The sequence below is a fragment of the Metopolophium dirhodum genome, chromosome 8 (genome assembly GCF_019925205.1).
Source record: "Metopolophium dirhodum isolate CAU chromosome 8, ASM1992520v1, whole genome shotgun sequence".
NCBI classification, from domain to species: domain Eukaryota; kingdom Metazoa; phylum Arthropoda; class Insecta; order Hemiptera; family Aphididae; genus Metopolophium; species Metopolophium dirhodum.
In genome coordinates, this window is record NC_083567.1 from 18,815,281 (window position 1) to 18,841,399 (window position 26,119).

At 30.2% G+C, this 26,119-nt stretch overlaps 2 protein-coding genes across 17 annotated transcripts in view; one reads left to right on the forward strand and one right to left on the reverse strand.

The window, feature by feature from the left end:
- Positions 1-3,194: 3,194 nt before the first annotated feature.
- On the forward strand, positions 3,195-10,190 carry LOC132950194 (protein regulator of cytokinesis 1-like). Of its 6 annotated transcripts, none has more exons than XM_061021478.1 (14): positions 3,195-3,505; positions 4,992-5,027; positions 5,949-6,114; positions 6,197-6,295; positions 6,419-6,562; positions 6,625-6,744; positions 6,816-6,968; positions 7,029-7,193; positions 7,274-7,497; positions 7,596-7,743; positions 7,844-8,002; positions 8,068-8,196; positions 8,613-8,783; positions 9,562-10,190. In XM_061021478.1, exons 1-14 carry the CDS (start codon positions 3,465-3,467, stop codon positions 9,808-9,810), a joined length of 2,004 nt encoding a protein of 667 aa, XP_060877461.1. In that variant the 5' UTR covers positions 3,195-3,464; the 3' UTR covers positions 9,811-10,190. The 6 variants fall into 6 exon arrangements, with proteins under 6 accessions (XP_060877461.1, XP_060877460.1, XP_060877462.1 ...); XM_061021477.1 differs by lacking the exon at positions 3,195-3,505 and adding an exon at positions 3,510-3,624 and having other exon boundaries at positions 8,068-8,163; XM_061021475.1 differs by lacking the exon at positions 3,195-3,505 and adding an exon at positions 3,511-3,624.
- A 7,658-nt stretch (positions 10,191-17,848) lies between these two features.
- LOC132950196 (tropomyosin Per a 7.0102) overlaps positions 17,849-26,119 on the reverse strand; it is a 32,955-nt gene continuing 24,684 nt past the window's right edge. For 2 of the 11 annotated variants that reach the window (XM_061021493.1, XM_061021482.1), the window contains 6 exons: positions 25,374-25,444; positions 24,316-24,391; positions 23,697-23,759; positions 22,378-22,447; positions 20,863-21,127; positions 18,627-19,450 (listed from right to left, as the gene is read on the reverse strand). In XM_061021493.1, the coding sequence (XP_060877476.1) occupies positions 21,045-21,127; positions 22,378-22,447; positions 23,697-23,759; positions 24,316-24,391; positions 25,374-25,444 (363 nt within the window). In that variant the 3' untranslated portion in view covers positions 18,627-19,450; positions 20,863-21,044. Of the gene's footprint in view, positions 18,266-18,626; positions 19,451-20,862; positions 21,128-22,377; positions 22,448-23,264; positions 23,328-23,696; positions 23,760-24,315; positions 24,392-24,822; positions 24,894-25,373; positions 25,445-26,119 lie in introns of those variants that run through there. The other 9 variants (XM_061021486.1, XM_061021490.1, XM_061021483.1 and 6 more) reach the window with 7 other exon arrangements.

The window sequence follows — 26,119 nt, forward strand, 5'->3', positions numbered from 1 at the left end:
AGTTACTTGTAACTAGTAAGTAAACATAAAGATCCAAAACATTGAAAAATTAATTATTTTTTATTTTTTACAAAACATCTTCATGGATAATAATCAATAAGCTCATTGAACTAATGAATCTTACTATAAATCTGAAACAACTTCAACTGTTCTGATAATTTTAATCTTTAAATTCTGAGCGGAGCAGATGAATGCGTTAGGTTGTACAAATATATATTTTTTTTTCGTGTGTATATTATATTGTCTAATACCACATTCAAGTAAAAATATATAGCAGTAAAAATTTGTAAGATTTTTTAAATGTTTTTTTACTAAAAATTAAAGAAAAATTCAGTGTAGTTATAGTACCTAAGTTTTTTATGTGTGATTGAAGTTCAAATTTTGAAGATATTAGATATTTAAATATATTATCAACGATTTATGCTCTAACAATTTTTATTAATCAAAAAATATAGCTTTGTTTCACCAGCAATGCCACTTTTAAATTTCAATACCAAACCTTAACAGTATTAGGTACAATTTATTTTGTATAATATTTGTACACCACCCTGAAGACTATAAACACGAGAATTTCGAAAAAATAATGTTGCGTATCACAAATACTAATCAGAATCGGTTTGCTGGAATGTCAGGAATCTGAAAATTAAATTTAAAACAAAAATCTTTACGCCGCGCCATACAGCAGCGTTATCTAGTAACCAAAGTGAACGGTATTCTTGGATAGTGTTTTTCACACCCATGCTAATCATTTTTCTTAATTACAGCGGTAGATAGCGTTGCCGTTATTATCCGTACCATGACTACTAATATTTATTGCCTTGAAAATAATTACTAAAAATTAATGCAGCTATACAAAAGTACATTTACCTCTTGAAACTGCATTTTTTGTTACCCAAGTAAAAATTAATTGGCTTCTGACTCCAGCCTCCAGCGCTTTCCAGAAAATATACACGCACGCATTATTTTAATAATCTGTGTCATACAATTAAATTAAAAAACGTCTATATATAATGTGAATATAATATTATATTTCATGTTTGAAACAATCTTTTAAAATTAATGAAATATACTAACCAGTTAAAAATTATGAAATGTACAGCAAAAAGTATAGTGTAGAGGGAAAGAGAGAGAGAAAGAGTGAAAGAGAGGGAGATTAATGCTCTAAAAGCAAAAATAAACCCCAAAATATGCATTTATGTGCAAAATAAAATTACATAGGTACCTACTAGCTATAGCACTTTGTAGTTTTGTCTTCACCTGACGTCTTCACCTATTTATTACTTACTCTGCACAAATATGATCCTCTGCCGACTAGTGACTACCATCATAATAAATTATCATACTCATCAATAGTACCATCATTGTCTTAATAAATTTAAATATTTTATACGTTCATATATATGAGATAACTTACTACCTAATATTAAATTATTTATTCTTGTCACTCAGTTGTTATAATTGTTTGGTCTAACATCAACCGTAATTCTGGACTCTAGATCATAACTGGATTTTTTGGAGTTGACTGCTGATTGAAATAGATTTCTGAAAGGTAACAATATTAACCTGTAATAATAATCTATACTTTAAGAGGACGTCTTACCATGGGCGTTACTATTGGATTTAAAAGTTACATGGGATTATGGGAAAGGACTAGAGTTCTAGAAAACAAAGTTCGAAATAATCCGCGGCCTGTAAAAAATGAATGTTGTTTTACACTTACCTTTTATTTAATTCCAGGGAAAAAACTTATGAGGTATAATGTTATAATTTGTCAACCCTTATATAGTTATAAGTGTTAAAATTAAATTGTTATGGATTTTAACGACAGAATATAAGCATAGGTATTAAAAGATTTTAGTGATTATTATACGAATTTTGTAAATACCTATAAAAAAAATGGAACTATATATTACCTATATAATTATCGGTATTTTGTAATCACTGTAAGAACTATTTTTTTTATAGTTATGATCAAAAAATCTTACATTACATTTTCAAACTATTTTACTTAACAACAAACATTTTATCATACACACAAAAAACTAATAAAAGTCGAAAATTAGCCAAAATACTTTAAACGTTGTATCATTTCTAATAATTGCTATTATGAATATTTGGTTAAAATGTCAAGTCTCTACAAAGTACAGACCTACAGTTACTCATTTTTGAACTACAGCAATGAACCAAAATTAATTAAGCCAACAACCGGTTTGAGCAAGTATTCTGTACCTATTTTCTTAATTTCTTATACCTTATAGGCTGCAATCGTATAAGTCCGGCAATGATAACGATTTACGATTTCTCACTGTTATTAAAATTGGGAAATCTGTCCCAGTCCCTAGGCCAAAAGTATTATTAATTATGTATTTGAATAATATTTCATGTCATTATAGGTACTCATTACACTCATTTAGACTTGGGTAAAATACTTTTAAAAAGTATTTGGAATAATACTCGAATACTCATGAAAAATAGTATTTAGAATATGTATTCAAATAACTCATACAAATAGTATTCTGAATAAAGTATTTTAAATACTTCAAAAGTATTCCAAATACATTTTAATTTTTGTTTTAAATATTAAGCCAACAATACTTATCTTCGGGAAAATTGTCCAGCATAAATAAAAGTAAAACACTATAATACTATACACGCCCTGCGTACATCGTACAATGATATAATATAGTATTTAAAATTTGAATGTAAAAAATAATATGAACATTTAAAATTGAGAATGACCATGGTCGTAAACTCGGAACTCATAAAGTCATGACATCAACCACGGTTGTGACTTTTGCACTCCAGTCTCCGGCACTTGACGCGGTAAATGATCATAAAATTTAAATAATAACTGGTTTTGCAATGATGTCAGGTATATTATGGCATTATGCATTCATGCTTGACCATGTTCATACCTATATTATCATGGGTCGTGCATTGTGCAACCGCGACGTGCGTACCATAATTTATGATAATAACATTATACCTATCACCTGTCCTGTCTATGGTGCGTACTGCGTAGTGCGTAGTGCTATGGTAGTGCGTACTCGCCACTCGCAGTGCTCGCGTCCGCCGACCACCCGCGACCCGCGTCCGTGTGCGTCGACCGCGGAAGCAGCGCTCAAAACCGGTCCGCGGCGATCGGCGTAACTAAAACCGTTACAAAAAATAACCGTCCGATACCAACACACACAGACGTAACGCATTCGAATTTCGAACGACCCAACGTACATTTGTAATTCGTATTTTGTGCGTCGCCATTTGCCGATCGTTATTCGTCGTTTATTGAGTTTCTGTTGTTTTGATTGTTTTTTGAAGCGCAACTGTCGTGTCGTTCGACATAATATTATCATTATTATTTAAACGACAACTGCACACGCCGCAATAAATATAAAACCGGTTGACTTACCACTACCACCGATGCCAAACAGTTTTATTTTGCCGCCGTCGAGTAAATAGAAAGCATGTCGTCCATCATGTTCGGGTCGCCGTCGATGAAAGACGAGTAAGTACATAATATTATAACCGACCGAATAAATGCCCGGAAATGTGCGCTTCGACGGGACGCAAATGTCGCGATGCACGATTTGTTTCACAACGCCTCTTTACCAGCAAAACATTACGGTAATTGACACGTAAAATGTCGGCATTTTTATTTTTCCTACAATTATTGTTATATTTATCGGACTGATGCGTATTAATAACTACCGTTTGGTATTTACCCAGCGGCCTGCCTGGGGCGTTTCGTTTCAAACTTTGCTCCCCAAACATATTATTATTGTCTTTCATACGATGACGTCTTATTTAATATTTAAACATATCGTAATGCGTAGGTACCTAATATTATATTCTGCGTTCTGTAGGTGAAATGATTCTCTGCATCGTTGTAAAGTTATAATGTCCTTTTATCGTAGTACCTAAACCAGTAACAGGCTATTACTTCATGTCTTTGCTCAATAGGTAGTAATTAATTCAGTACCTTTATGTATGATGAAAATACTAAGAATAGGAGATCTTACTCATAACCAATTAAATGACTACAAAAATAATTAAATATATAGGTAACTGTCATATTCTGTAGGAAGTACCTTAGCATTGTTTAGCGTTCTATCATAAATATTCAGATTTATTGAGTTTTTGGTATTCGTATTAAATTTTTATCAGTTACATAGTCACCGGTAGCATGTATAATAATAATAATCAACTCCTTCAATAATATCTGAAACCCAATAGGTATGCCGCAAACTAAGTAATTTAAAATTATATATGAGAATACTAGAGAGATTACCATATTAATATCAATCAGTCCTTTGGGATAATAAACCTATCGTTATAATATTTTAAAATTATTACAGATAATGGTTATAGACAGTGGCGTGCTGAACAGCTATTTTTTGAGGCAATTTACTCAGGGAAAATACCGGTGGGTGAGTTACTAGGTGTGCAACTCGGCACTAATTTGATCGCGTACATTTTAAATATCATATAAATGTATACAATTTGTTAAAGTATCAATTGAGTACGCAAAACCTGATAGTGGTAGGGTGGGTGGTCAAATTGTATAGTTTGCCTCAGGTCTGAAAAATGTTCTGCACGCCACTGGTATACCTACACTTTATTATCTACGATAAATAATATTATGTAGATTAGATAGGTCTAAGTACAGCGACTTTCTAAATGAAGTCCATTCGGTATGAAAAAAATAAACTATTGGCTGAGAATTGTGTATGGTAGATGACCCTCGATACTGTTAAGTGGAGTTTCAGGTATTCGACTAGGGTACAAATTGTTCAAACCGTTTAACTTTCCTCTCTCCAAGCAATGATATAACTTAACTCTTTAAAATATATCATATTTACTAGGTAATGAACAATTTTTTGAACTTATTAATTATAAATTACCTTATCTGTTGTAATATATTATATGATTGTCATAGTTTGGCAGTGTTAATTGATAATTAACCTTTACTTATAAATTGTTCATTATTTCAGCTCGAGCTTTCTACACAAAATGGATTACTCAATGGGGTGAGTTTAATAATATATCAGATAATATAAGTTAATTTTCATTATTTTTATTCTTATTTCAAGAAAATCAAATTGAAATGTATGTTATGTACTATCCTGTTTTTAAATTTAAATTATTACTAGTTTTAATTTTAAATTGATAAATAAATTACCAATAGTAATATACAACCACATTCGGCTATTTTATAATAATATTCTTCCCCAAACCTGTAATTTATTAATCAAATTGAAAGCTAAATTACGTAGGTATTTATAATAGGTTATTATATTTATTATAGGTACGTCTACTATTTAAGTTGTCTATATAATATTATAATACATTGAACATATTTTCTTTACATATATTTAAAAAAAAAATTTACTCACCTACCTGTATAGTTATTTAAATATAAACAAAGTACCTACCTACCTAATAATTTAAATAATACAATTTTAAGTAATTTAGTTTAAATATAGATACCTTTATAAACTTATCCAATAAGTAAAAACAATATGTTTATATTATATTTAATTGATAACAGTGTTAAATTAGTTATGTATGTGAATTTATATTTCTAAATAAAACAAACAATAGCAGAAATAAAATATATAATTGAAGTGTAAAAATCTAAGACTGATAGCCTAAGAAGTAACAATTTAGATTGATCAATAAACAAATCATTACGGCACCTAGGTACCTTCCTACTACTTACACAATATACTTATATTATCAAATTGTATGGTTAATCTAAGGTCATAGTATCACAACAATTGTAATTCCTTGAAGGTACCTACCTAAGTCTCAAAATAATAATAACTTATACAATCTTTAACATTTGAACTACCTAAATATTAGTTTTTTTTTTCTTCAAATTATTGAGGTAACATATTGTTTTAAAACCTCGTCATTACCTAAGTTTTAAAATTATATTTGATCTATAGGCCAGATACAGATAAAATACAACTTATACTGGATGAAATTTGTGCACATTCAAAAAAAGAAATCCTAAAAGTACAACGCAATCTAGATGTTATATATGGAACTGATTCAGATGAAAAGAAAAATGGCATCAACCAACTTCATGAACATTTGAAAGCTCATATAACTGTAAGTATTGTGACCTAACCTAACCTATAATTATCAATATAATTAGATTACATTTATTTTATTTTATTGTTTCAATGTTCAGTCATTTTTGGATGAAGTTGTTATGGAATCTGACAGAGACAAAAATAATATTATAAAAGATATTGAGGAATTGTTAGTTGAAAAGGAACTTTTAGAAAAGGTTAGTTATATAAACTGTGTTAGAAATGTTGTCAGGAAACCATTACTTACATAGACAATCTGGTGTGACCATAGTCAAGTATAGAAGACGGACGTGTTATTAATAAATTACTTACTAATCTAGGAACTACAAATGCATATTTCAATTGATGACCACAATGATGCCACTCCATTAATTGATGTTCAAATAAATATTGATAAATCTCTAAAAGAATGTAGACAAATAAAAGAACAACGCATGTCAGAACTTAATAGACTTCAAGAAGAAGTAATTTTGACTTATTACCCCTTACTTTATATTTATAATGTGTGTTTGTTTACTTTCAATAGGAAAAACAAATTTGTCAATTACTTAATGAAAAACCTAAATACTCGGGCATTAAAGATATGCCTTCTGCAACACTACTAGAAAACATCAAAAGTCATCTTATAGATTTAACAAATACTCAAGTACTGTCATTATTATATTATATTTTTAATGTCTGAACAATATTTCATTGAATGATTCACCTGATATTTAGATTAAACGTCGATCTACATTTGCGGAACAAAAATCAAAAGTTGAATCGTTACTGGCAGATCTGGGAGAAATACCAATTTTACAGTTTGATAAAATGGTGTTGGGGGATCCAAACCAGTTTCAACTGTCGAAATCAAACTTGGATGAACTTCAAGTGAGACTAACATTTTAATTGTATGATGTTTTATTAACTATTTTTATTTATTATAAACAGAAATTGATAAAACGCTTGGAAAATCAAACAGAAAATCAAAAATGTATGGCTATGGAATTAAGAACAAAATTAAATTCACTGTGGGATCGCTTACAAATTGATGTTACTTATAGAGAACATTTTGTGAGTACAAAAAAAGGATTTGGAAAATTGGTTATACAAGAGGTACCTATATAGAGTTTTTAATATTTTTATATTAACTTTCTATTACAACTTGATTTAATGTAATTATATTTTTTTTTTAGCTAAAATTAGAAGTGGAGAGATGTGAGACCTTAAAAAAAGAAAACATTAAACAATTTATCGAAAAGTTACGTAGTGAATTAAATGACTTATGGGATAGATGTCATTTTGGTGAACGCCAAAGAAAACAGTGTCCTGTGTATTATAGCACTGAGTATAATGAAGATGTAATGGATTTATTAGACATTGAAGTTGATAATGCTAAAAAATTCTATAATGATAACATGTAAGAGTATATAAAAAATAATGAGCAATTGCCTTTAATGCGAATCATAATTATTCTGCATACATATCCATTTTTTATTATTATTGTTTGTTTTTTAGTTCTATTTATCGTTTATTTGAAGAAAGAGAACATTTATGGAATAAGATGATTATGATGCAAGAACAAGCTAATGATCCAGCAAGACTTTGGCAAAATAGAGGTGGTCAATTACTTAAAGAAGAAAAAGAAAGAAAAATTATACAAAAAGTAAATTTTTTTTTATCAACACTACATCTGTACTATTTTTTTACTATTTGCAAAAAACTCTTTTAAGACTTATTTAATAAAACATTATAATATTTTATAGGAACTACCAAAAGTAGAAAGAGAACTAAAGAACCAATTGCAATCATATGAACAAAGAGAAAATAAAATATTCTACTATAGAGATGAAAGATTATTTGATTTTATTGAAAGGCAGTGGGATGAATTAAAAAGCAATAAGAAAATTTTACAACAAACAAAGGTATTGTATTATTTTTTTAGAAAAGAATATATGTGAATAATACAAGAATCATATATTTTGTTTAGTCCAAGATACAAAGTGGAACAAAGCCTCAAACGCCACTAACAGCCACTCGCAGTAAAAGAAAGATAGTCGGTACATCAAGCAACCAAGCTTCTAAGGTCCGTAAAATCGGCATGGACCATAAAGCTGTGGTAACAAAATAATGCTCAAACAATTAATTGTATATAGAAATCTTTTATTCAAATTAATTCTTTCTGAATTAGAACTTAAATTTAATTTTATATTTACCTTGATCGTATACTATCTATAACTATTAAAGACAATCATATTATTCTTTAGTATATAGTTAGACCTCGTTTATCGGACTATAATAATATAATAACGGGTGTCTATTAATGTTTGTTTTTAATTTTTGAAATAAAAAGTGCAGTGAATCAAACAATTATTTATTAATTATATTGATAATTTCAAACATGTTTTATACTGAGTCGCATAATTGTCTTAGCTATGTCAAATAAACGAGGTTCTACCTAGTGTAAGTACAATTAATTGTTATATACTACTCATTAATAATGATACTGAATTGTATTTGTTTATTCATTTTTAGGTTACCCCAAGAAGACAATTGTTTAATTTTCATAATACTAATGTAGCTACGTTAGTTCCATTAAACTCTACCAAACTAAATGAAGTAAATCTAACTACGACAAGACAGCATCCGACCTTCCATGGATCCAATGATGAAAATGGATCTGTTGAATCTTATGCAACCTTCCAGGTTTGAATTACGTGAGATAATGCGTTCCACACGTAATAATTTCTTTGTGTGTGAATATAATTTCTATCGCTTTATTTCGTATCAGCAAAAACTACAAAATTGTTTCTAAAAAAAAATTTTAATATTCTTAATGTTAGTTTTTATTGTACTTGAATTTTCTCAGAGGAATTCTCAAAACTGTTAATACAATGTTTTATGAATAATAGAATTATTTAATTCTTATTGATATACCAATAACTCATAAAGGCATAACTAACAAAAACATTGATATAACCTTAGAAAATGTGGTACTCAACTACAATAGTAGTACTACTAGTCAAATAATCTGAAATTAATATATGAATATAATTTTTTTTTTTTTTTTAATCTATCAGTATTTTACTAACTCACAACAGTTCAACAAATACGTCTGATATTTTATCATATTTTAGTTTAATAATAAAATTAAATGATTCTTGTTATTTTTTATTTAAATGTTAAATTAGTATAAAAAATATAATGTAAAGTTTACATAAAATAAATTTTTATGCATATTATGTTGTTATTATTTTTTTATGAACAATTTTATTAAAAATTGATTCATTATGCTTTTAAAATTGTCTTTATATCATGTATATTACATAATATAAATTAAAAATTGACAATTATCAGCCATTTGTCTCTAATTGCTTGTTATTCTAAAAATATGTTGTATCCCATAGTTATCTATAGCAAGATTGCTTTCTATGCTTAATAAATAATAATCTTAACTAATTACTAATTATTTTAAATATTTTAGGAACATCTTGAATCCAAAAAACATAGGTTGTTTACAAGTCCTACTACTAAAAGTGTATTGAGGGAACCAAATGCAACATTTACCACACCGAGGAAACCATTAATGAAGACCCCTGTTAAAGGATCTCAAATTCCAATACCAACCACACCTAAAACGCCATTACGTACAACACCAAGAATGACGCCCAATACACGCACAGTTACCAAACTAACGCGAACTATAAACAACAAACTTCCAATCATTTTTTAACCATGTTTTAAAACTTTTTAATCAATTAACTGTTTAATTTTTTTTCAATTTATCTTCTTGTATGTATAGTTTGTTACTTAAATTTATATTGTGTCAGTATTATATGTAAGAAATTTTTAGTTAAAAATTTGTGAATTTAAACAATATTTTTTATTACAATTTAATATAATATGGTATTTCAATAAATTACTCAATTTGTTTGTTGAATTAATATTTGTATTAAAAAATAAAATGTATAATCAAAAAGCCATTTCATATAATTTCTAAATCTTTGATTGTTTGAATAGACATTAATTTTATTCACTGCACAATTGTATATATTAACTAATGTGCAAAATATATTATATTGTTTTTATATTGAAAAACATAATATACACAAACTATTGTATTTTAATTTTAGTTATAATTTGTTTTTTATCTTCAAATATTTACATTTAGCGTAATACATATTATACTATTGTTTATGTTAAAATTATAACAAACCAGAGTATTGGTAAATGTTAACACATGAAATTTAATTATTAAATATAAACACGTTTACAAGATAAATAACATTATTTTAAGTAATAATATAATATTTGTAGCAAAATATAAAAAAAAAAACATGGTGATCCTTATGTTAAAAAGTTGTTTTATTTATATGCAATATATTAACTCGAAAGCTTTATTTTTAAAATATTATAAAAATCACAAAATAAGTGAAGATTTTTATGAAAGCTATTTGTTGTATTTTTCAATACGACAGTTCTGATACTTGACTAAAAATAAAAAAATACAAATATCAAAAATTATTAAGCGTTATGCTTGTATTTGATTAATATGCTGCTAAATCATATGACTGGCCAATTTGGTCAGCAATAACTCGATACTCTTGCTTGGCAGTGTCAAGTTTTTCTAAAATAAATAAATGAACTGTTAGTTGCATGCATGTTAATGATAGCTGTTATCACAGGCATTAAAAAAATCAGTTATTCACATCAGCTTTTGTTAGTATTTGTAAAACACTGATGTCTAGACATGTTGATTCACCAAGCATACTATCCCCCCCCCCCCTTGTATTATAGTGTTTAAAGTCTGAAATATTTCACAAAAACGTGTAACATTGAATTTTTTTAATTTCATGAAATTTTCAAACACTAGTTCTAATAGGTAAGGACCGGCTTATTGGCTCCTTAGTTTATGTATTTATCTAATACTTAAGATTCATATATGGGCTTAAAATGGGACTATCTCTTTGAGACCTTAATCACCCACTATACATAGGCCTCTTCAAAAATATTTCGCAAATAGCCCCGATATCCATCAAGCCGGTCCAACTTGGAAATATCTTATTTCATACCTACTGGTTCTTAAATAGCTTTACTATTTTTTATTATAAATGTATGCATTATTTAAAGTAGTTTTATACTTGGGGAGGTGGACGACCCGCGAAGGCAAAGTGCCCCCCCCCCCCCCCAGTCACGCCCCGAATCACGAACACACACAAAAGGTATATTGTTACACGTTTGGACCAAATTTCACCAATAAACAAATGTGTTACTTCAATTTTATTTGGGCTTATAATATTTTTTATGAATATTTTAGCTAGCTTCGGACTGGCAAATTTCGAATTGGACCGTTACAATACGAAAATATATCAGCCAGCTGCCAGCAGGCAGTAAAATTATTTATTTCAAACCATCTGATTTAATCAGCAGTCAACAAAAAATGTGTATTGTTATTATCGGGTGAACAAGATCAAAAGCTGTAAGAAAACACGTTTATAAAATAAAAAACAAATTGTACACACATATACTTATTAGGTACCTACCCATCTAGGTTTGTACCCGCTCAGCTACTATGAATTATCATAAATAATTACATAAAAATAAAAAATTATATATATTTTTGGAAGGTAATGATAATGATCACCTCAGCTTACAGCCATCATTCGTGGGGTATCCTCTGCCCTCTGGCTAATGTCAAATAAAAAAAAAATTGTACACCATATTTGTCATGTGGGGGTACCTATTAGTACCTTATCTAAATTTAAACAATCTGAGCTCGTGAAAGCTATTGTTAATAAAATTAATGTTTTCTACCTTAAAAAATAACTTTATAATAATTTAGATTAGGGTACAATTGCATCCCTTACGTCTCATCTCTATAGTTGTGCCTGCCGATTCACAACCTTTTATATTTTCTGCCGAAGGTACATAAATAATTTCAGTTATAGTATTAGTATTGTAGTATTTAGGAATGAATACTAATGATTTTTTACCGTGGGGGAGGGCCCCTTCTTAAGCTAATGCCCCTACCAAAAAAAAAAACAACCCACAATGTACATGTCCAGTGTCCACTAATTTATTATGAATATAGGCACTTGTGAAATATTTAAAATGTATTAAAAAATCTATAAATTGATAATCAAATATCTAACCTTAACAGAATGATTCACCGATCATAATATCTATACCAAAACACGGGAAAAGGACTTTTATCATTTAATTATGTCTTCATTAAAAATGTAATTTTTAAGGTATAGCTTCGCTACCTTCGCTTAAAATTTAAAGTCGAAAGACCTTGAGACCATATAATATACCCAAATAATGGGTTTTTTTATGACTATGATTTAATTACCTATTAGGTACCTACCTACCTATTCGGCAATGACCTGCGTGCAGTGTATCTACCCTCAATTTCACAAATAATTATAGAAAACGTTGAGGCGTCCAATTCGAAATTTGTACAAGTTTCTCGTACAACGATAAGTTTTTAAACTACCTTTTAAACTTTGTGTTCTTACATGGCTACGAACTAATTACTAATATATCTAGTACCTATCTACCTTACGCATGGATAGCTACTAGCTGTGTAACCCCCCCAACTTTGCCCGGTCAAAAGTGAACAATTAATAGAAAAAAATACGTCGTAATGTGGGAGGTTTTTGGTTTTAGTGGACCTATTATAGTTCGGATATTATAGCTTAAGTTATATTTTTTAACGTGGTTCAAACTTTAGGTACTCTCTAAGCTTTTCTAATATCTCCGAAAACAATATCTGAATAGTTTTCGTAAAAATCGGTCGAGTAGACGAGTAGTTTTGAGTCTACCTATATATTATAATTCTCAAGTCTAGACGTACATGTCCCCAGCCCCACCCAATAAAAATTTTAACATTTTTTTCAACTCAACATTTAGCAGTCAATTAGCAACAATTTGCAAGACTATTTTCACAATTTGCAAGCCTTTAGTTGAATCATAAAATAAAAAAAACTAAGGGTGGGGCTGGGGACATGTGTCTCCCGCCCCACCCATATCATCGAAAACACATTTTTTAATTTTTCTTGAACCATCATTTAGCAGCCAATTAGCAACGATTTGCAAGGTAGTTGTTGAAATTTGCAAACCAATATTTCGTCTGTTATACGCATTTCCGAAATTTGCACATGTCGCCAGCCCCACCCCGTACCGATATACCCCATACTAATTGACTGCTAAATGTTGAGTTGAAAAAAATGTTAAAATTTTTATTGGGTGGGGCTGGGGACATGTACGTCAAGTCTAGGCAAAAAACATAATATAGAAGAAGAATTTTAATAATAAACACTGTCATATTTGTTTAAATATATACATTGTTTATTCAAGGCTATAATCGCGACGATTTGATGCTGATGCACGCCCTAGTAATACCAATAAAATTGCAACCAATTTATAAACAACAAAATATTTTTAATTTACATCGTGAATCTCAAAATTCTTATGTGAGCACTGAGTGAAGCTCTAAAATACAAATTTTGGAAAGTCCTTAGTGCACCCCTCTACATTGTGGTACAAAATTACAATGACAATTTAAAGTCTCTAACTACCTACCTAGTATAACTACTATCATAGTTTATAGGCTCCATGTGACTTCGTTGATCAGTCAGTTAAGACACTTTCGATTATAATATAATATATATATTTTGGATAATAGTCCTTAGTAATGGCTTTATATAAAATACAAATTTAAATGTAATAGATATTAAGTACTTTTTTACTATGAAAATTTTTACAAATCATAACATTGTAATTAATTTATAATAATTATTATCAGTGGCGTAGCCAGGGGAGAGGGGGCTACGCTAATTTTTGATGTTATGCCCATACTCCACAGACAAGTATATAATATTGTATACACCTACCTAATATTATATGAGTAGGTACATCGACAGAATATATGAAAATTGTATTATTATTATTATTTATTATTTTCATAGTCTGTGGTAACAATGTCTATAATAATATGAAATATGAATGTAGCCATTAAGTATGATATGTATACCTAATAACTAATTACCTAATATAACATATAGCAATATAAATTGTATTTATTATATTTATTAATATTTTTTATTGCCCCCCCCCCCCACCCCTTAGAAATCTTGGCTACTCCACTGTTGATCATCATTTTCAAATCATTATAGTCTCGTGCATATCATTATATTATAAAAACCTATAACGTTGGATTATTATCCTTATATAGGTACAATAGGTAGGTACACATATTAATTACCATTTTAAATTTCGATTTATATACCCGTCCATGGCTATTTTTAATATAATTAGGATTTCAAATTTTTATTTACCTATTTAATTACTCAAATACTCAATGTCACGTTTATATATTATAATTTTAAATGTGATGATTTTATAAGTTCCTTCTATAAACATAACCTACGGGCTACGACTTATATAATATAATAATATCGACTATCGAGTAGATAATGTATACAGATATATATCTAGGTATATCAGATATCATTATATTAAGCATACATAGGTCGTACCACCACTCCATCTAAGACCTAAGTAGGTATCTGAACTTATTAAACTATTAATGGTTTTGTCGTCATAAATATAAACAATATAGGTACGATATACCTAAATTATCTTCTGCGACGTTTGTTTGTAATTTGTATTGCGTATAGTTAGGTTTATAGGTACCTATCTATATTTTTTTTAAAACCTGCATATATTATACAGAGGTACCTGGGTTAATATATTATATTATAATATATACATTTTTGAAAATGTATCGACGGTTTAAATCATCATTTGAAACAATCGAACGAATATAGACCTAGGTTTTTGGTAGGTATAGGTACCCTATTAAATTTTTTTTTCAAATATCCATCATTTAATCAAATTTTATTTTTGATTATTTACAATATAAACTATATAGATAAAAGTTGATTTCGCCAAGTCCGTGTACGGCTATAATACCGGTGGTCAGCTGTGAAAGTGAATTGCCCAACATTATAATATAGCTTATAACAGTTGCCATACTCAGATCCGTCAGCACTGATAGGCAGTGACAGTATCATTATGTATAATAGGTACCTACTCATAACTTGCTATTATACATAGACACCAATCGTGTCCATATAAGTAGGTAGAATATATCGTATGGTAAGAACCTATATAAGGATATATTACATGAGCTGGCGTTAAGCATTGGTGTCCATTTTAAAGTGATCGCAGCCTATCCACGAAACCACGTGATATATATAGTTACTTGTTAGGTATGTCTATATCATAAACCTATAAACTAATGGACTATGGACAGCGCTTCCCACAACGGCCACAACCGCCTATTGCACTTGGTCAATCCAAACGACATAACTGAGAGTAAAAATACAACAAATGAGCATAATATGAGAGGGAAGTAATATGTTTTGGCGCACTGTAACGGCCCCAAAACCTCACTTTTCTCACTCAACTAACTCGTCAGGGGATTTCCTCTCTCCATTGGTTTACATGTATATAATATCTATTCGTCTACACTCTACAACACAACTGCCCGTATAGATTGAATTAGGATTAAGTGCATATATTTTATTTATACCTTCGTACTTTATTTTCTACTATAGTCGTGGCTTGTGCGAGTGCCGATTATAAGCATAGGTATTCCTTCCCAATTTTCAAGAACGATTATGGCTCAAGTCGAAATTTTTTTATTTTAGGTCTCCCTCGCTTCCGATGCCCATTAATCAGTAACTATAATATAAGACTATAGTCAATAATAAACACTATTCAGGTGTATAGGGTCGCGTGAAATTTAATTTATTCTGTTGTACGATTTTTAATCTAAACTGTGACTATACCGTCGTCATAGCGAGTTATACACTCGGCGAAAAAATCCTAACACGAACTGCTAAACATTATAGTTACCTATATAAATGTGCATCAGAAAATATGTAAAACTGCAGCAGTGTGTCCGTTTCCATAGTTACCGGAATAATTTATGGCACAAGCCACACAAAATGGGTTAATTTTCTACCCTATAGGCACTTACATATCATTTCTACAGGTATTTGTATACGCAGTCATATTATAGTTGAAGAGTTGGGTATGGGGTGTACCTACATGGCTATATAGACTATATGGTTATTAGTTTGTTTATTTTTAAAGAGTGACCGAAGGTCATAGTCGTTATACCGACTCAACGTAAAACAATAAAAAATGTGCCCAGTAAAATAGTCTATTTTAATTTTTTACGTGTACCACGGGTACCTGTGATTATAAAAAAAATAGCATAAACATCACATAGGTACCTATACTCATATTATGAACGCGTTAATAAAATGTAATGACTATTATATAATCAATAATAATTGGTAGGAAACTTTTTCAGAAAATATTTTATTATTGTTTTTGCTTGTATATACCTACCGAATTCATATTTTATAAATTGGAGAGTTGACCAGAAATTACAATTACTATAAAACCCATCATTGATGTAGGTATCATACGCCTATATAGTCATCTTCTTAGTTCTTGCCGCTTAACGTACCTATTTGCTTCAATTTTTGTAGCGGTTTTATGCGAGTACGACGACACACGATTTCGTGATCGGAAGTTATTAATGGATTTTTTTTCCGCCCGTGTAGGAGGTGTGTATCGGTTATATTATATATTATAATATGCATAGTTTTGATGTTTACGTCTTAATATGTCCACGCATATTTGCGGTAAAACTCCAATTTTTTTTTTTTATAATATCAAACAATTTTCTCAGATAAAAATATAATGGACTACGCGTGCAGGTCGATGTACCTACCTATACCTGTAATTGACTATAATATAATAGAAGGTGGTACCTACGTGCTTTCATACCGAAATTCTAGTCCACGACAAAATTGAAGAGGCGGATATGCCTCTAATGTAAAAAAAAAATGTATACCTAGGTACTTATAATAGTATAATTTATTAGCTAAATAGTATAGGTTTATATAGATTAATATGAATAGTAGGTATTGTGCAGGGTAGGTAAACGTCTAAATAGCAGAAATCTCAACTAACGTGCCAATTATATATTACCCATATTGCACAGAGCCGGCCTTAAGATGAAGCGAGGCCTGAGGCAAATTTGTTTTAGGCTACGCCTCAGATAAAATATACTTTTTTTTTTTAACGCGAGGCCCAAAATGTTTGACAAACGCCTCTGTTGTTGCTAATGATCATTTTCAGTTTCTCGATCGCGTGCAATCTCGTTAATTGAAACGTATTCGAATTTATACCACCAACGCAAGTAAGTCGTACCGGGATGGGACACATCCATAAAAAATATCTGTTTTTCCACTCTGTCACATCACCACTATCATCTCGAGTGTCGAGACATATCGATGTAGGTCGAGCTCAAGACTATACCGTCTAAAGACTATTCGACCCTATACCTGTCGATCGCAGTTCGTATATTCTTCGACAAGAACATTAGAATGCGAACCAAACGATTTCACGCCTGCAACTCAGTTTCTCGACGCGTCGTATTCACCAATAATAATAATAATGATACTGATGACGACGTCGACGAGGATCGTGTGTGGCCACGGCGAACACCATAATAATAATATTATTAAATTGTAGGTATATTTATCGGAAAGGATTGCGAGGACGAGGATGTAGGCAGATGATACGAGGCATGCACGACGGCGGTGATATGCGTATACAAAATCAAACGCAAAACAATAATAATAAGTGTGCAGTGAAATAAAATTTAAATCAAAAACGCATTCGACTGTGTGTAGGTACGGGTGTCTGTATAATTATTATGTATATCATATTATAATATATAATCTCTGGGAGTTCGAAACAAGAAAACCCGTCATCAGTTGCTCGCGGTAACAAACAGTATTAGCATTAATTAACATTTATAATATTTACATGGACAAAAAAAAATAAAAACTTGATGCAATTCTCTGATACCTATAAAAAAGTCATTAATAATTCGATAAAAATGGGCTGAATACAAATCAACATGCTGATGATAAAATATTGCAAAACACAACAAATAATAAATATAATTTAAGTCATCGATATCTTATCAATATCATGGCCACCGTTATACTGAACGCGTTAGTCAACAAGTTCAGAGAACGTTTGGTCAAGATCGTCACAAATGTATTTGTATTTCTCTTTCTCATGGACCAACTCGTCTGCAAAATAAAACAAAAACGGAAATGTTCAAAGCAATCATTTTTTTTTTTCCAAAATCGCTTTAATATATTTTTTTCTTTTACATTGTTTTATTGGTAAAACATATAGCACTTGGGATGACAATAAATATATGTAAAAAAAAATTTTAATAATAATAAATAATAATTCGTAAAATAAGTTATCAGTGATTACGATCTAAGTGTTAATGAAATAAATCGTCTGTACAATACAAATAAGACGTAGGTAATATATATATTATTTATATACCGAGATGATTATATATCAGAATTTGTGTTTTTTTCAATTATATTTTTATCGTAGGTTATTTGACTAACAACGAAAACAATACAAAGCTCTATATAAATCACAAAAATACATTTTTTTTTTTAATAGACATATACAGTTAGACAAAAGTTAGGTTATGGTTTTTTTTTTAAATGTTATATAAATAAAAACTAAGCGTATATATAAATAATAATAACGTTTGGATAAAAATTAATTATATTCAACAGACGTGTTTTCCGAAGAACAAAAAAACATTTTAGGTACACGCGACGCCACGGCCGGTACAAAGTGTCAAAAGACATTATACGATTTCTCTCAGGTGGAGAAAAAAGGTATCATAGATATAATAGTTACAATATTTTTTTTTAATTATTCACTTCGGGGTAGTCAAAGGTCACACCTACGGCGTTCCGTACAATTTTCTACAAGCGTAAAAACAAAGCCGAAATAATATCGTAAAATCAGTAAGCTATGAAATACAATACATTGCAAAACAAAAAAAAAATAAAATAAATAAATAAAAATAAAATTTAGGTAATTTACTAAAATACACTAAAGTTACAAGTTTTGTGTCGAAAAGTTTAACGCGTGGACACGGTGTTAGTAGCACTGTATTATTAAAATGATATTTTATTGTTTCGTTCTGTGTTTTGTATATTAAGGGAATGTAGTGTGTGGTAATCGGTAGAGCTGCAGGAGTGTGGTCGGAGACAAAGACGACGGAAATGGATAAAATTTAGTGGAATCGTGTGTGTCGGGAGAGGAGGTCTGTGTGTGTTGTGTGTTTGTGTGTATGTGTATGTGTATTTTTTGTGTTTAGATGCCATACAAGTCGACAAACGCAAGGTCCAAGCTGTCGCCAATGTCTCTGAATCTCTCCTTTTCGGCGACCAACTCATCTGAAAAGCAAATCGGTTACCACCGGGTCAGTAAAAACGTTCGGACGCGACTCGGGTTTGTGAAAAGACATTTTTGGACAGGACAGTGTCTCGGCGGAAGTGTAGATGTATATATATATATATAAATATATATATATACGTAGAGCCCAATCACATAACTGTACATATATAGAAAATAAGAGGACGACAGAGCCGAATAGAATGATAGTCGATTGGTTTCGCAAATATAGAGGATGTTAGCAGGTTTTTAATATTATAATAACACAACTACCACATAAGAATGAAAAAATTAATAATATACATATAATAATTCATTAATAATATTATTATAGTGTTAATGGTTTCTAAGGGCAAGAATCACGGGGTAGAAATTCGATCGTGTTAATCCGTCCGTTAAACTAACACGCTTATTAGACGTTCATTAGTCATATATAGATTTGTGTTTAGTATGGAAATTATAACGTAGAAATATTAGTAGGTATACGTGTTAACAACGACAGTATCTAAGAAGTCACTATTAAAACAAAAATCTAATTTTACCCAAAACCAAATTCAAAATATGTATAAACATATTTTAATAATTATTACTTCAGTGTTGGTCGATAATGCGAAGTCTACATTAAAGTAATTACCTATACATTAACTATGGTCAATGATTATATCTATTAATTATTTGAAATGTCGAAAAACGAACAAAAGAATCGAAATTTTTTTGTATTATTTTAAACTGTATATTTATATAGATACATTTCTTATAGATAGGTAGGCGTTACGCACGATGTGTACATATTATGATTCATTTTATTCATCGTAAAATGTCCATTACGTGCAGTCCTACACTCGTCGTACCTACCTATATCATACACTGTAATTGAGACTGTATACCAGTCAGTTAACGTCAAGGTGTATTGTTATAGATTATAGAGAATAATATGTTCGGAATTGAATACGGTTCCTATTGTTTTAAGGTTTCACGATGTGCGGTAATATCGTACTCGAATTATTATAAGAAGTACGGACATTATATTAGTGCATTTATCGCCTTCGAATATTCAATAACGGTCGCACACGAAGAAAATGTTTATTGCGATTTGAAATGAACCTACCCCCCCCCCCCCCCCCCCCCGTGCTACCTATGCCATAAAATTGATTTTTAAATCCTCAGCGAAAGACCAACCTATTTTATTCGAGCGTAGTATTCGTCAACACGGTGCATAAATATTCGAATATTATGAGCGTTAGTACTTAGTATATAATAATATAGTCGTTCATATAAGGTTAGTAAGTAGTATAGACGTATAGTGATGGGTTAGAAGAAGAAGAAGAAGAAGAAGAAAGAAAATAATTAAATTATAATATAAAATATAAAATATAAGTGAATTTAATTATTATTAAAATGTGTATAGTCAAACCTGTGCAATAACGAAGTTAGTATGGAGTGCGGAAATGTTAAACAAAACATAAATATAACGAGTGTAAAAGTATAAAAAAAATTGTTTAAAAAATTAAATAATAATATTAGATAATTTTTAATAAGGAGTAGGAAATTTGCTAAGAAGGAACGGGGAAGGAAAACGCGGGATGGTATGTTATTTTACATGTTTTGAATGTCGTGCAGGGTGGCCTCCATTTCCTCTTGCAGATGTTTGTTCTTTTCCTTTTCGCCAGTTAAGTCGTCTGTGTTGCGTCAGGTCCACAGCAAAACACACACGCGCGTCACACATGAAAACAAAACATTTAGCTAACATGCACAAACAAGTGAAAATAAAAAAATAAAAACCAAAACAATATCTAAATACAAGTCACTAGACTACTGAAGATAATGTTTAATAAAAAACAAATAATAAAACTCTACGTGCCGAAAAAACAGACAAGTATAATATTATATTATTATGATGTTAAATACAGAATCAAGGATGATGAATTCGGTGGCGCCGAAGTGTACATTTAAATCGCCTGCAGGACATTGACGAACGTTACCCCTCACCCCACCCCCACTCTATATAAGAAATAAGAAAATCAAATCTTAGGTAAAATGTAAGTACACCACACAAGTACGTGCAAATACGTACACGTTTATACGTCAACAGTATACACTATACATATTATAGTGTCGCTGTATATAACATTTACACCACCACTTGAGATATTATACGTCTGTTCGGCGCCACCGAGGATGATGATGATGTGTGTCTGTCTGCGAGTTCGTTGGGTACATCGCAACGATACTCTATTTAGGATTATTATTATAAACATTCGCAGACCATCATCGTATTATTACTGTAATAATTATATGATATGGACACAAAAGTGTATCGATTAATCGGCATTATTAGATTAGAAACACTTGGCCTCCGGACAACACACGAGCGCGATATTAGAAAACAATCTCAAACACGATAAAAACACATTTTATTTATTTATATTTTTGTAGGTATAGTTCTCGATTGTTTACCATGCGCCTCCCCGTTGTGACATTGAAACTTCAACGGTCTTAGATCATGCTGCAGATATTTTGTGGACTATACAGTCTAACTAGTCAAGACTAGACGTTTTGTACAGTATGATGCATAGTGCACATAAAATTGGCTGGGACCGAGGAATCTCATTAACGTGTACAGAGAATCCCCACCACTTTTTTTTTATCGCGAAATTCAGAAGACCCTGTATGTTATATTGTCATGCATAAGACATGGATAAGATCCGCGAAAAAATATTAATACTCCCGCGTAAAACACAGTACCTATACGCCACGCGGGATATTAAGTACTATAATATTATATTACGCGACACACTATGCGTTTAGATATTGCTGATCTTCTTTGTATAAATATTATTATAATAAACTATCGATCCCAAGACTGTAAATCGATATAATAGTATTTTTGAAAATATATAACAATGTACGAGGGGAACGTAAAACTCACCTTCGAGCCTGTCGACTTCCTTCTGCAATTTCTGCACTGATCTCTCGGCGAATTCAGCGCGTGCCTCAGCCTATAAGTGGAAAAAAAATCGAGTGTCGATTAATGTCTGTTCAATATTTACAGTTTTGTATTGTTTTTGTTTTTAACGAATAAACACAACAAGTATAATATTATAAGTGTATACAGAGTGTATTATCCCGAGGATATGACGGTTTTACAATTATATACAAATTACGTTAAAAATATCAAAATCTCGTGATATGGATACACTCCGTACACAGTACACATAGAAGAAAAACCATGCGGTACAATAAATTAGAAATTAAATTAATTAATTTAAATAAGACGATCTTATATTATGACAGTGATATTGTTAACGAAACACGGTGTTATGAACTGCAAACGAAAACTTCAGATTTAAAATTATTATTAATATTATAGTATGTATATGGCGATTGATGGCGGCGTGTGTGGAAAATCGTGCGAAAACTGTGAACTCATCGTTGAAAGCATCGATATGTGCGTTATTAACAAATAATTATTATACTTAATACGAGTCCATCGTATACAACGAATACATAGACACATCGTACACGTGAAATCAGGACGAAAACTTCAGAATAACGATCAAACTTTTTTTTTATGTTACCGTAATCACATAATATACACGAACAGTCGTGATAAAGAAAAAACCAGTTGTTCTGTGTCGTACTCAGCGGAGCTTCAATATTAAGTCAAAAATTGAGTTACGGCAATCTGCGATCGACGAGTAGAGAAAGACACACATAGATAATTATTAAATGATAAATATACGAGAAAAATGTAGACTGAATATTATAAATTATATAATAATTATGAAATGTATTAAATATGTATTGAGCTTATACCTCTTTGAGCTGTGCTCCGAGACCTTTCACTTGTTCCTCAAACGTTTCTTCCCTTTGTGTGGCCTATATTTATTTTAAGTATATAAACGTGTGCCGTGTTTGTGAGTTAAGCGTGTACAAACCAATTTGCAAAAAAAAAAAAAACAAAAAGTTAGACAAACGTATTATAACACACGTTAAGATAATATATTATTAAATTTGGTTTTGTTTGTCAGTGATTTTATATGTATAGTGGGGGTGTATTTAGTAAGTTTCGTGGGAAAGGTGTCATATCAAAATCACAAATTGTATTATTAGTTATTATATAAAAACGGTACAAGTGGTGTAAGTAACGTTATAAGCCTTAGTGGTATTTTTTTTTTAATTTTCTTAAGCAGGCTAAAATGCAAACAAACGCAGCCTGTGAATTGTTTTTTTTTTTATATAAAATACCTCCTTCAAACGGTTGGTCAAAGTCTTAATTTGGTTCTTATATTCTTCTTCGCGTTGATTTGCCTGTCCAAAACCATTAGTTAGAAATTTAGAAATTTTTTATACAATAGGATATCTTTAAATACTATATAAGAATTTATGGATTTCTGAAATGTCTTGTCAGTTTATTAACTGTTTAACACATCTACTTATAATATTCTATCTGAATCTTTATTAGAAATATCCAAACTCAAATTAACTAAACTATTTTTCATCTTATAAGTCAGTTATTTTTATAAAATTGAATTGCCTGGGATGATTGAATGAAAAATATTTCCCCATTTCGTAGGTAGTCTGGCTAAATAGTTATTTTTTTCTAATCTTTGGTCAACAATTAATATTGATTTATAAAATAGTCTGAATCAATGTTGTAAACCTTTGGTCAACAACAGATATTGATTTATAAAATATTCTGAATCAAATTGTAAGGTTTTAAAAATAATAAATGTCAATTATTGGTTTATCTATAACATATTATGTTTATAAATATTATAAGAAAACTAATAAATATTGTCTTGTAAACGTCTTATTGGTCGTAAAAAATGAATGTAATTAATTTAACTGAATTGTATACGTGTACCTTTTCTTCCGAAACCTCGAGGGATTTCAAGTTGTTGCCAACAACACGTAATTCTTCTTCCAATTCAACGATCTTTCTATAGGATAAAAATTAACACAGAATTATTACAACAGGTAATAAACAAAATAATTATGTTCACTACTAAGTTATTTTTTTTTTAAAATATCAACTCAAACTTAAGGGTTTCTATAATGTGATCGAAGGTTTAAAGAAAATTTATTTGTTTACTATAAATACCCTTAAAAGTTACATGAGTAAATATTAAAACAGAAAAAATTGGTAATTTTTGATTGCGATGAAAAGCCACTCGGACGCAACACACTACTTTCAAATAAAGCAAAAATACAACAGAATATGTTCACGTAAAAGGTGTACCATCGTTGTTGTTCAGCACTTACCAAAAAGTAGTCATCTAACTATGGTCTAAATAAGGGTGGAAGTATTTTTAAATTTATTTTCGAAGTGCGCGTTCTCACTTTTCGACTTTAAAACGACTAATATACTTACGCATCGCTGTGTTCAGCTCTTTCTTCAGCTCTTTCCAAATCTTGTTCCATCATGACCAATTTACGGCCGACCTAATTGTAATTGAAAATAAAAAAAATATAACAAACTAATTTCATGCAATAAAACTAAAAATAATAAAATATCTTGGACAAATTGGAAAAAGGACAAAGATGAAGATAATGTATAATATTATGATATTATATAATATGGATAGATGAAAAAAACACAAAACACAAAAACAAAAAAATCAAAACCAAAAACGAAAACTAAAAAAAAAATTCAAACAGCCGCCGAATGGAAACTATAAGCTTCAGTATTTTTTTTTATGAAAATTACTATGATTGTGAACAAAGCCCAAAAAAACTTAATGACACTAATTATGCGCGCAACAATTATTATTTAAGCGTAGTATAATATTATATGATATAATAATACACTACAGTATATATTCTGCTAAAGCAATGAAAAATCGCAATCATAAAAATTATCCAACGATTTCCTTTAAGTGTTTTTCATATGTGTAAATCTAATGATTTATTAATCGTCCTTACGATTCGCCTGATTCGGCACGTTCTTCGGCTCTTTCCAAGTCGGCTTCAACCATGGCCAGCTTACGCGCTACCTAATCGCAATAATTTCCCAAAAAAGATAATTAAACAAAAATATCTTAAATATTTTTTTATACAAATATTAAGAAATAGGTAAATTAATGAACACACACACGCCCACACATTATCATATAATATACATGTATTTATGTATAGAGTAGTGTAGCGAGGATATCTGCAGTGTAGGTCGGGGTGAATAAAAATTACTTTATGAAAATCAGACTTTTGTGGTCTCCGTTAGTTTTTTTTTCCTGTGGTGAAAATAAAATACCACCATTCCCTTGCCCACTTTTTAAAACAAACACATTTAGCTGCAGTATAGGTACCTAATAGGATTACTATAGTTAGTAATTATTGATGGGCGCCATATTATAATAATATAAACGAGATACTACCATTGTGACACTTCAGGTACATATAAATATATGTAATAACTAATAATCATATTATATTTTTCGACCAATAGAGACCGTCAAATAAAACAGCCATAAGGCATTATAGGGAAACTCAAGATAGTTGACTTGCAAGGCTGATGGTTTAAAATAAAAAATAACGGATCATTGTTATTTGTTGTGGAATGTGGGGCGAGTGGAGTTTCATTCAGTGCTGGTCCCTTAGCTACACCACATTAAACATAATATACATATTATATTATATTAACTTGTAACACTCTATACAGCATGTAAACT

Bases quoted from the DNA above. Each gene is read 5' to 3' on its own strand.
- LOC132950194 (XM_061021475.1), top strand. From the start codon at position 3,548: ATGTGCGCTTCGACGGGACGCAAATGTCGCGATGCACGATTTGTTTCA. The intron at 3,625-4,991 runs GTAATTGACACG...TCATTATTTCAG, and splicing joins TTTACCAGCAAAACATTACG to CTCGAGCTTTCTACACAAAA. The intron at 5,028-5,948 runs GTGAGTTTAATA...TTTGATCTATAG, and splicing joins AAAATGGATTACTCAATGGG to GCCAGATACAGATAAAATAC.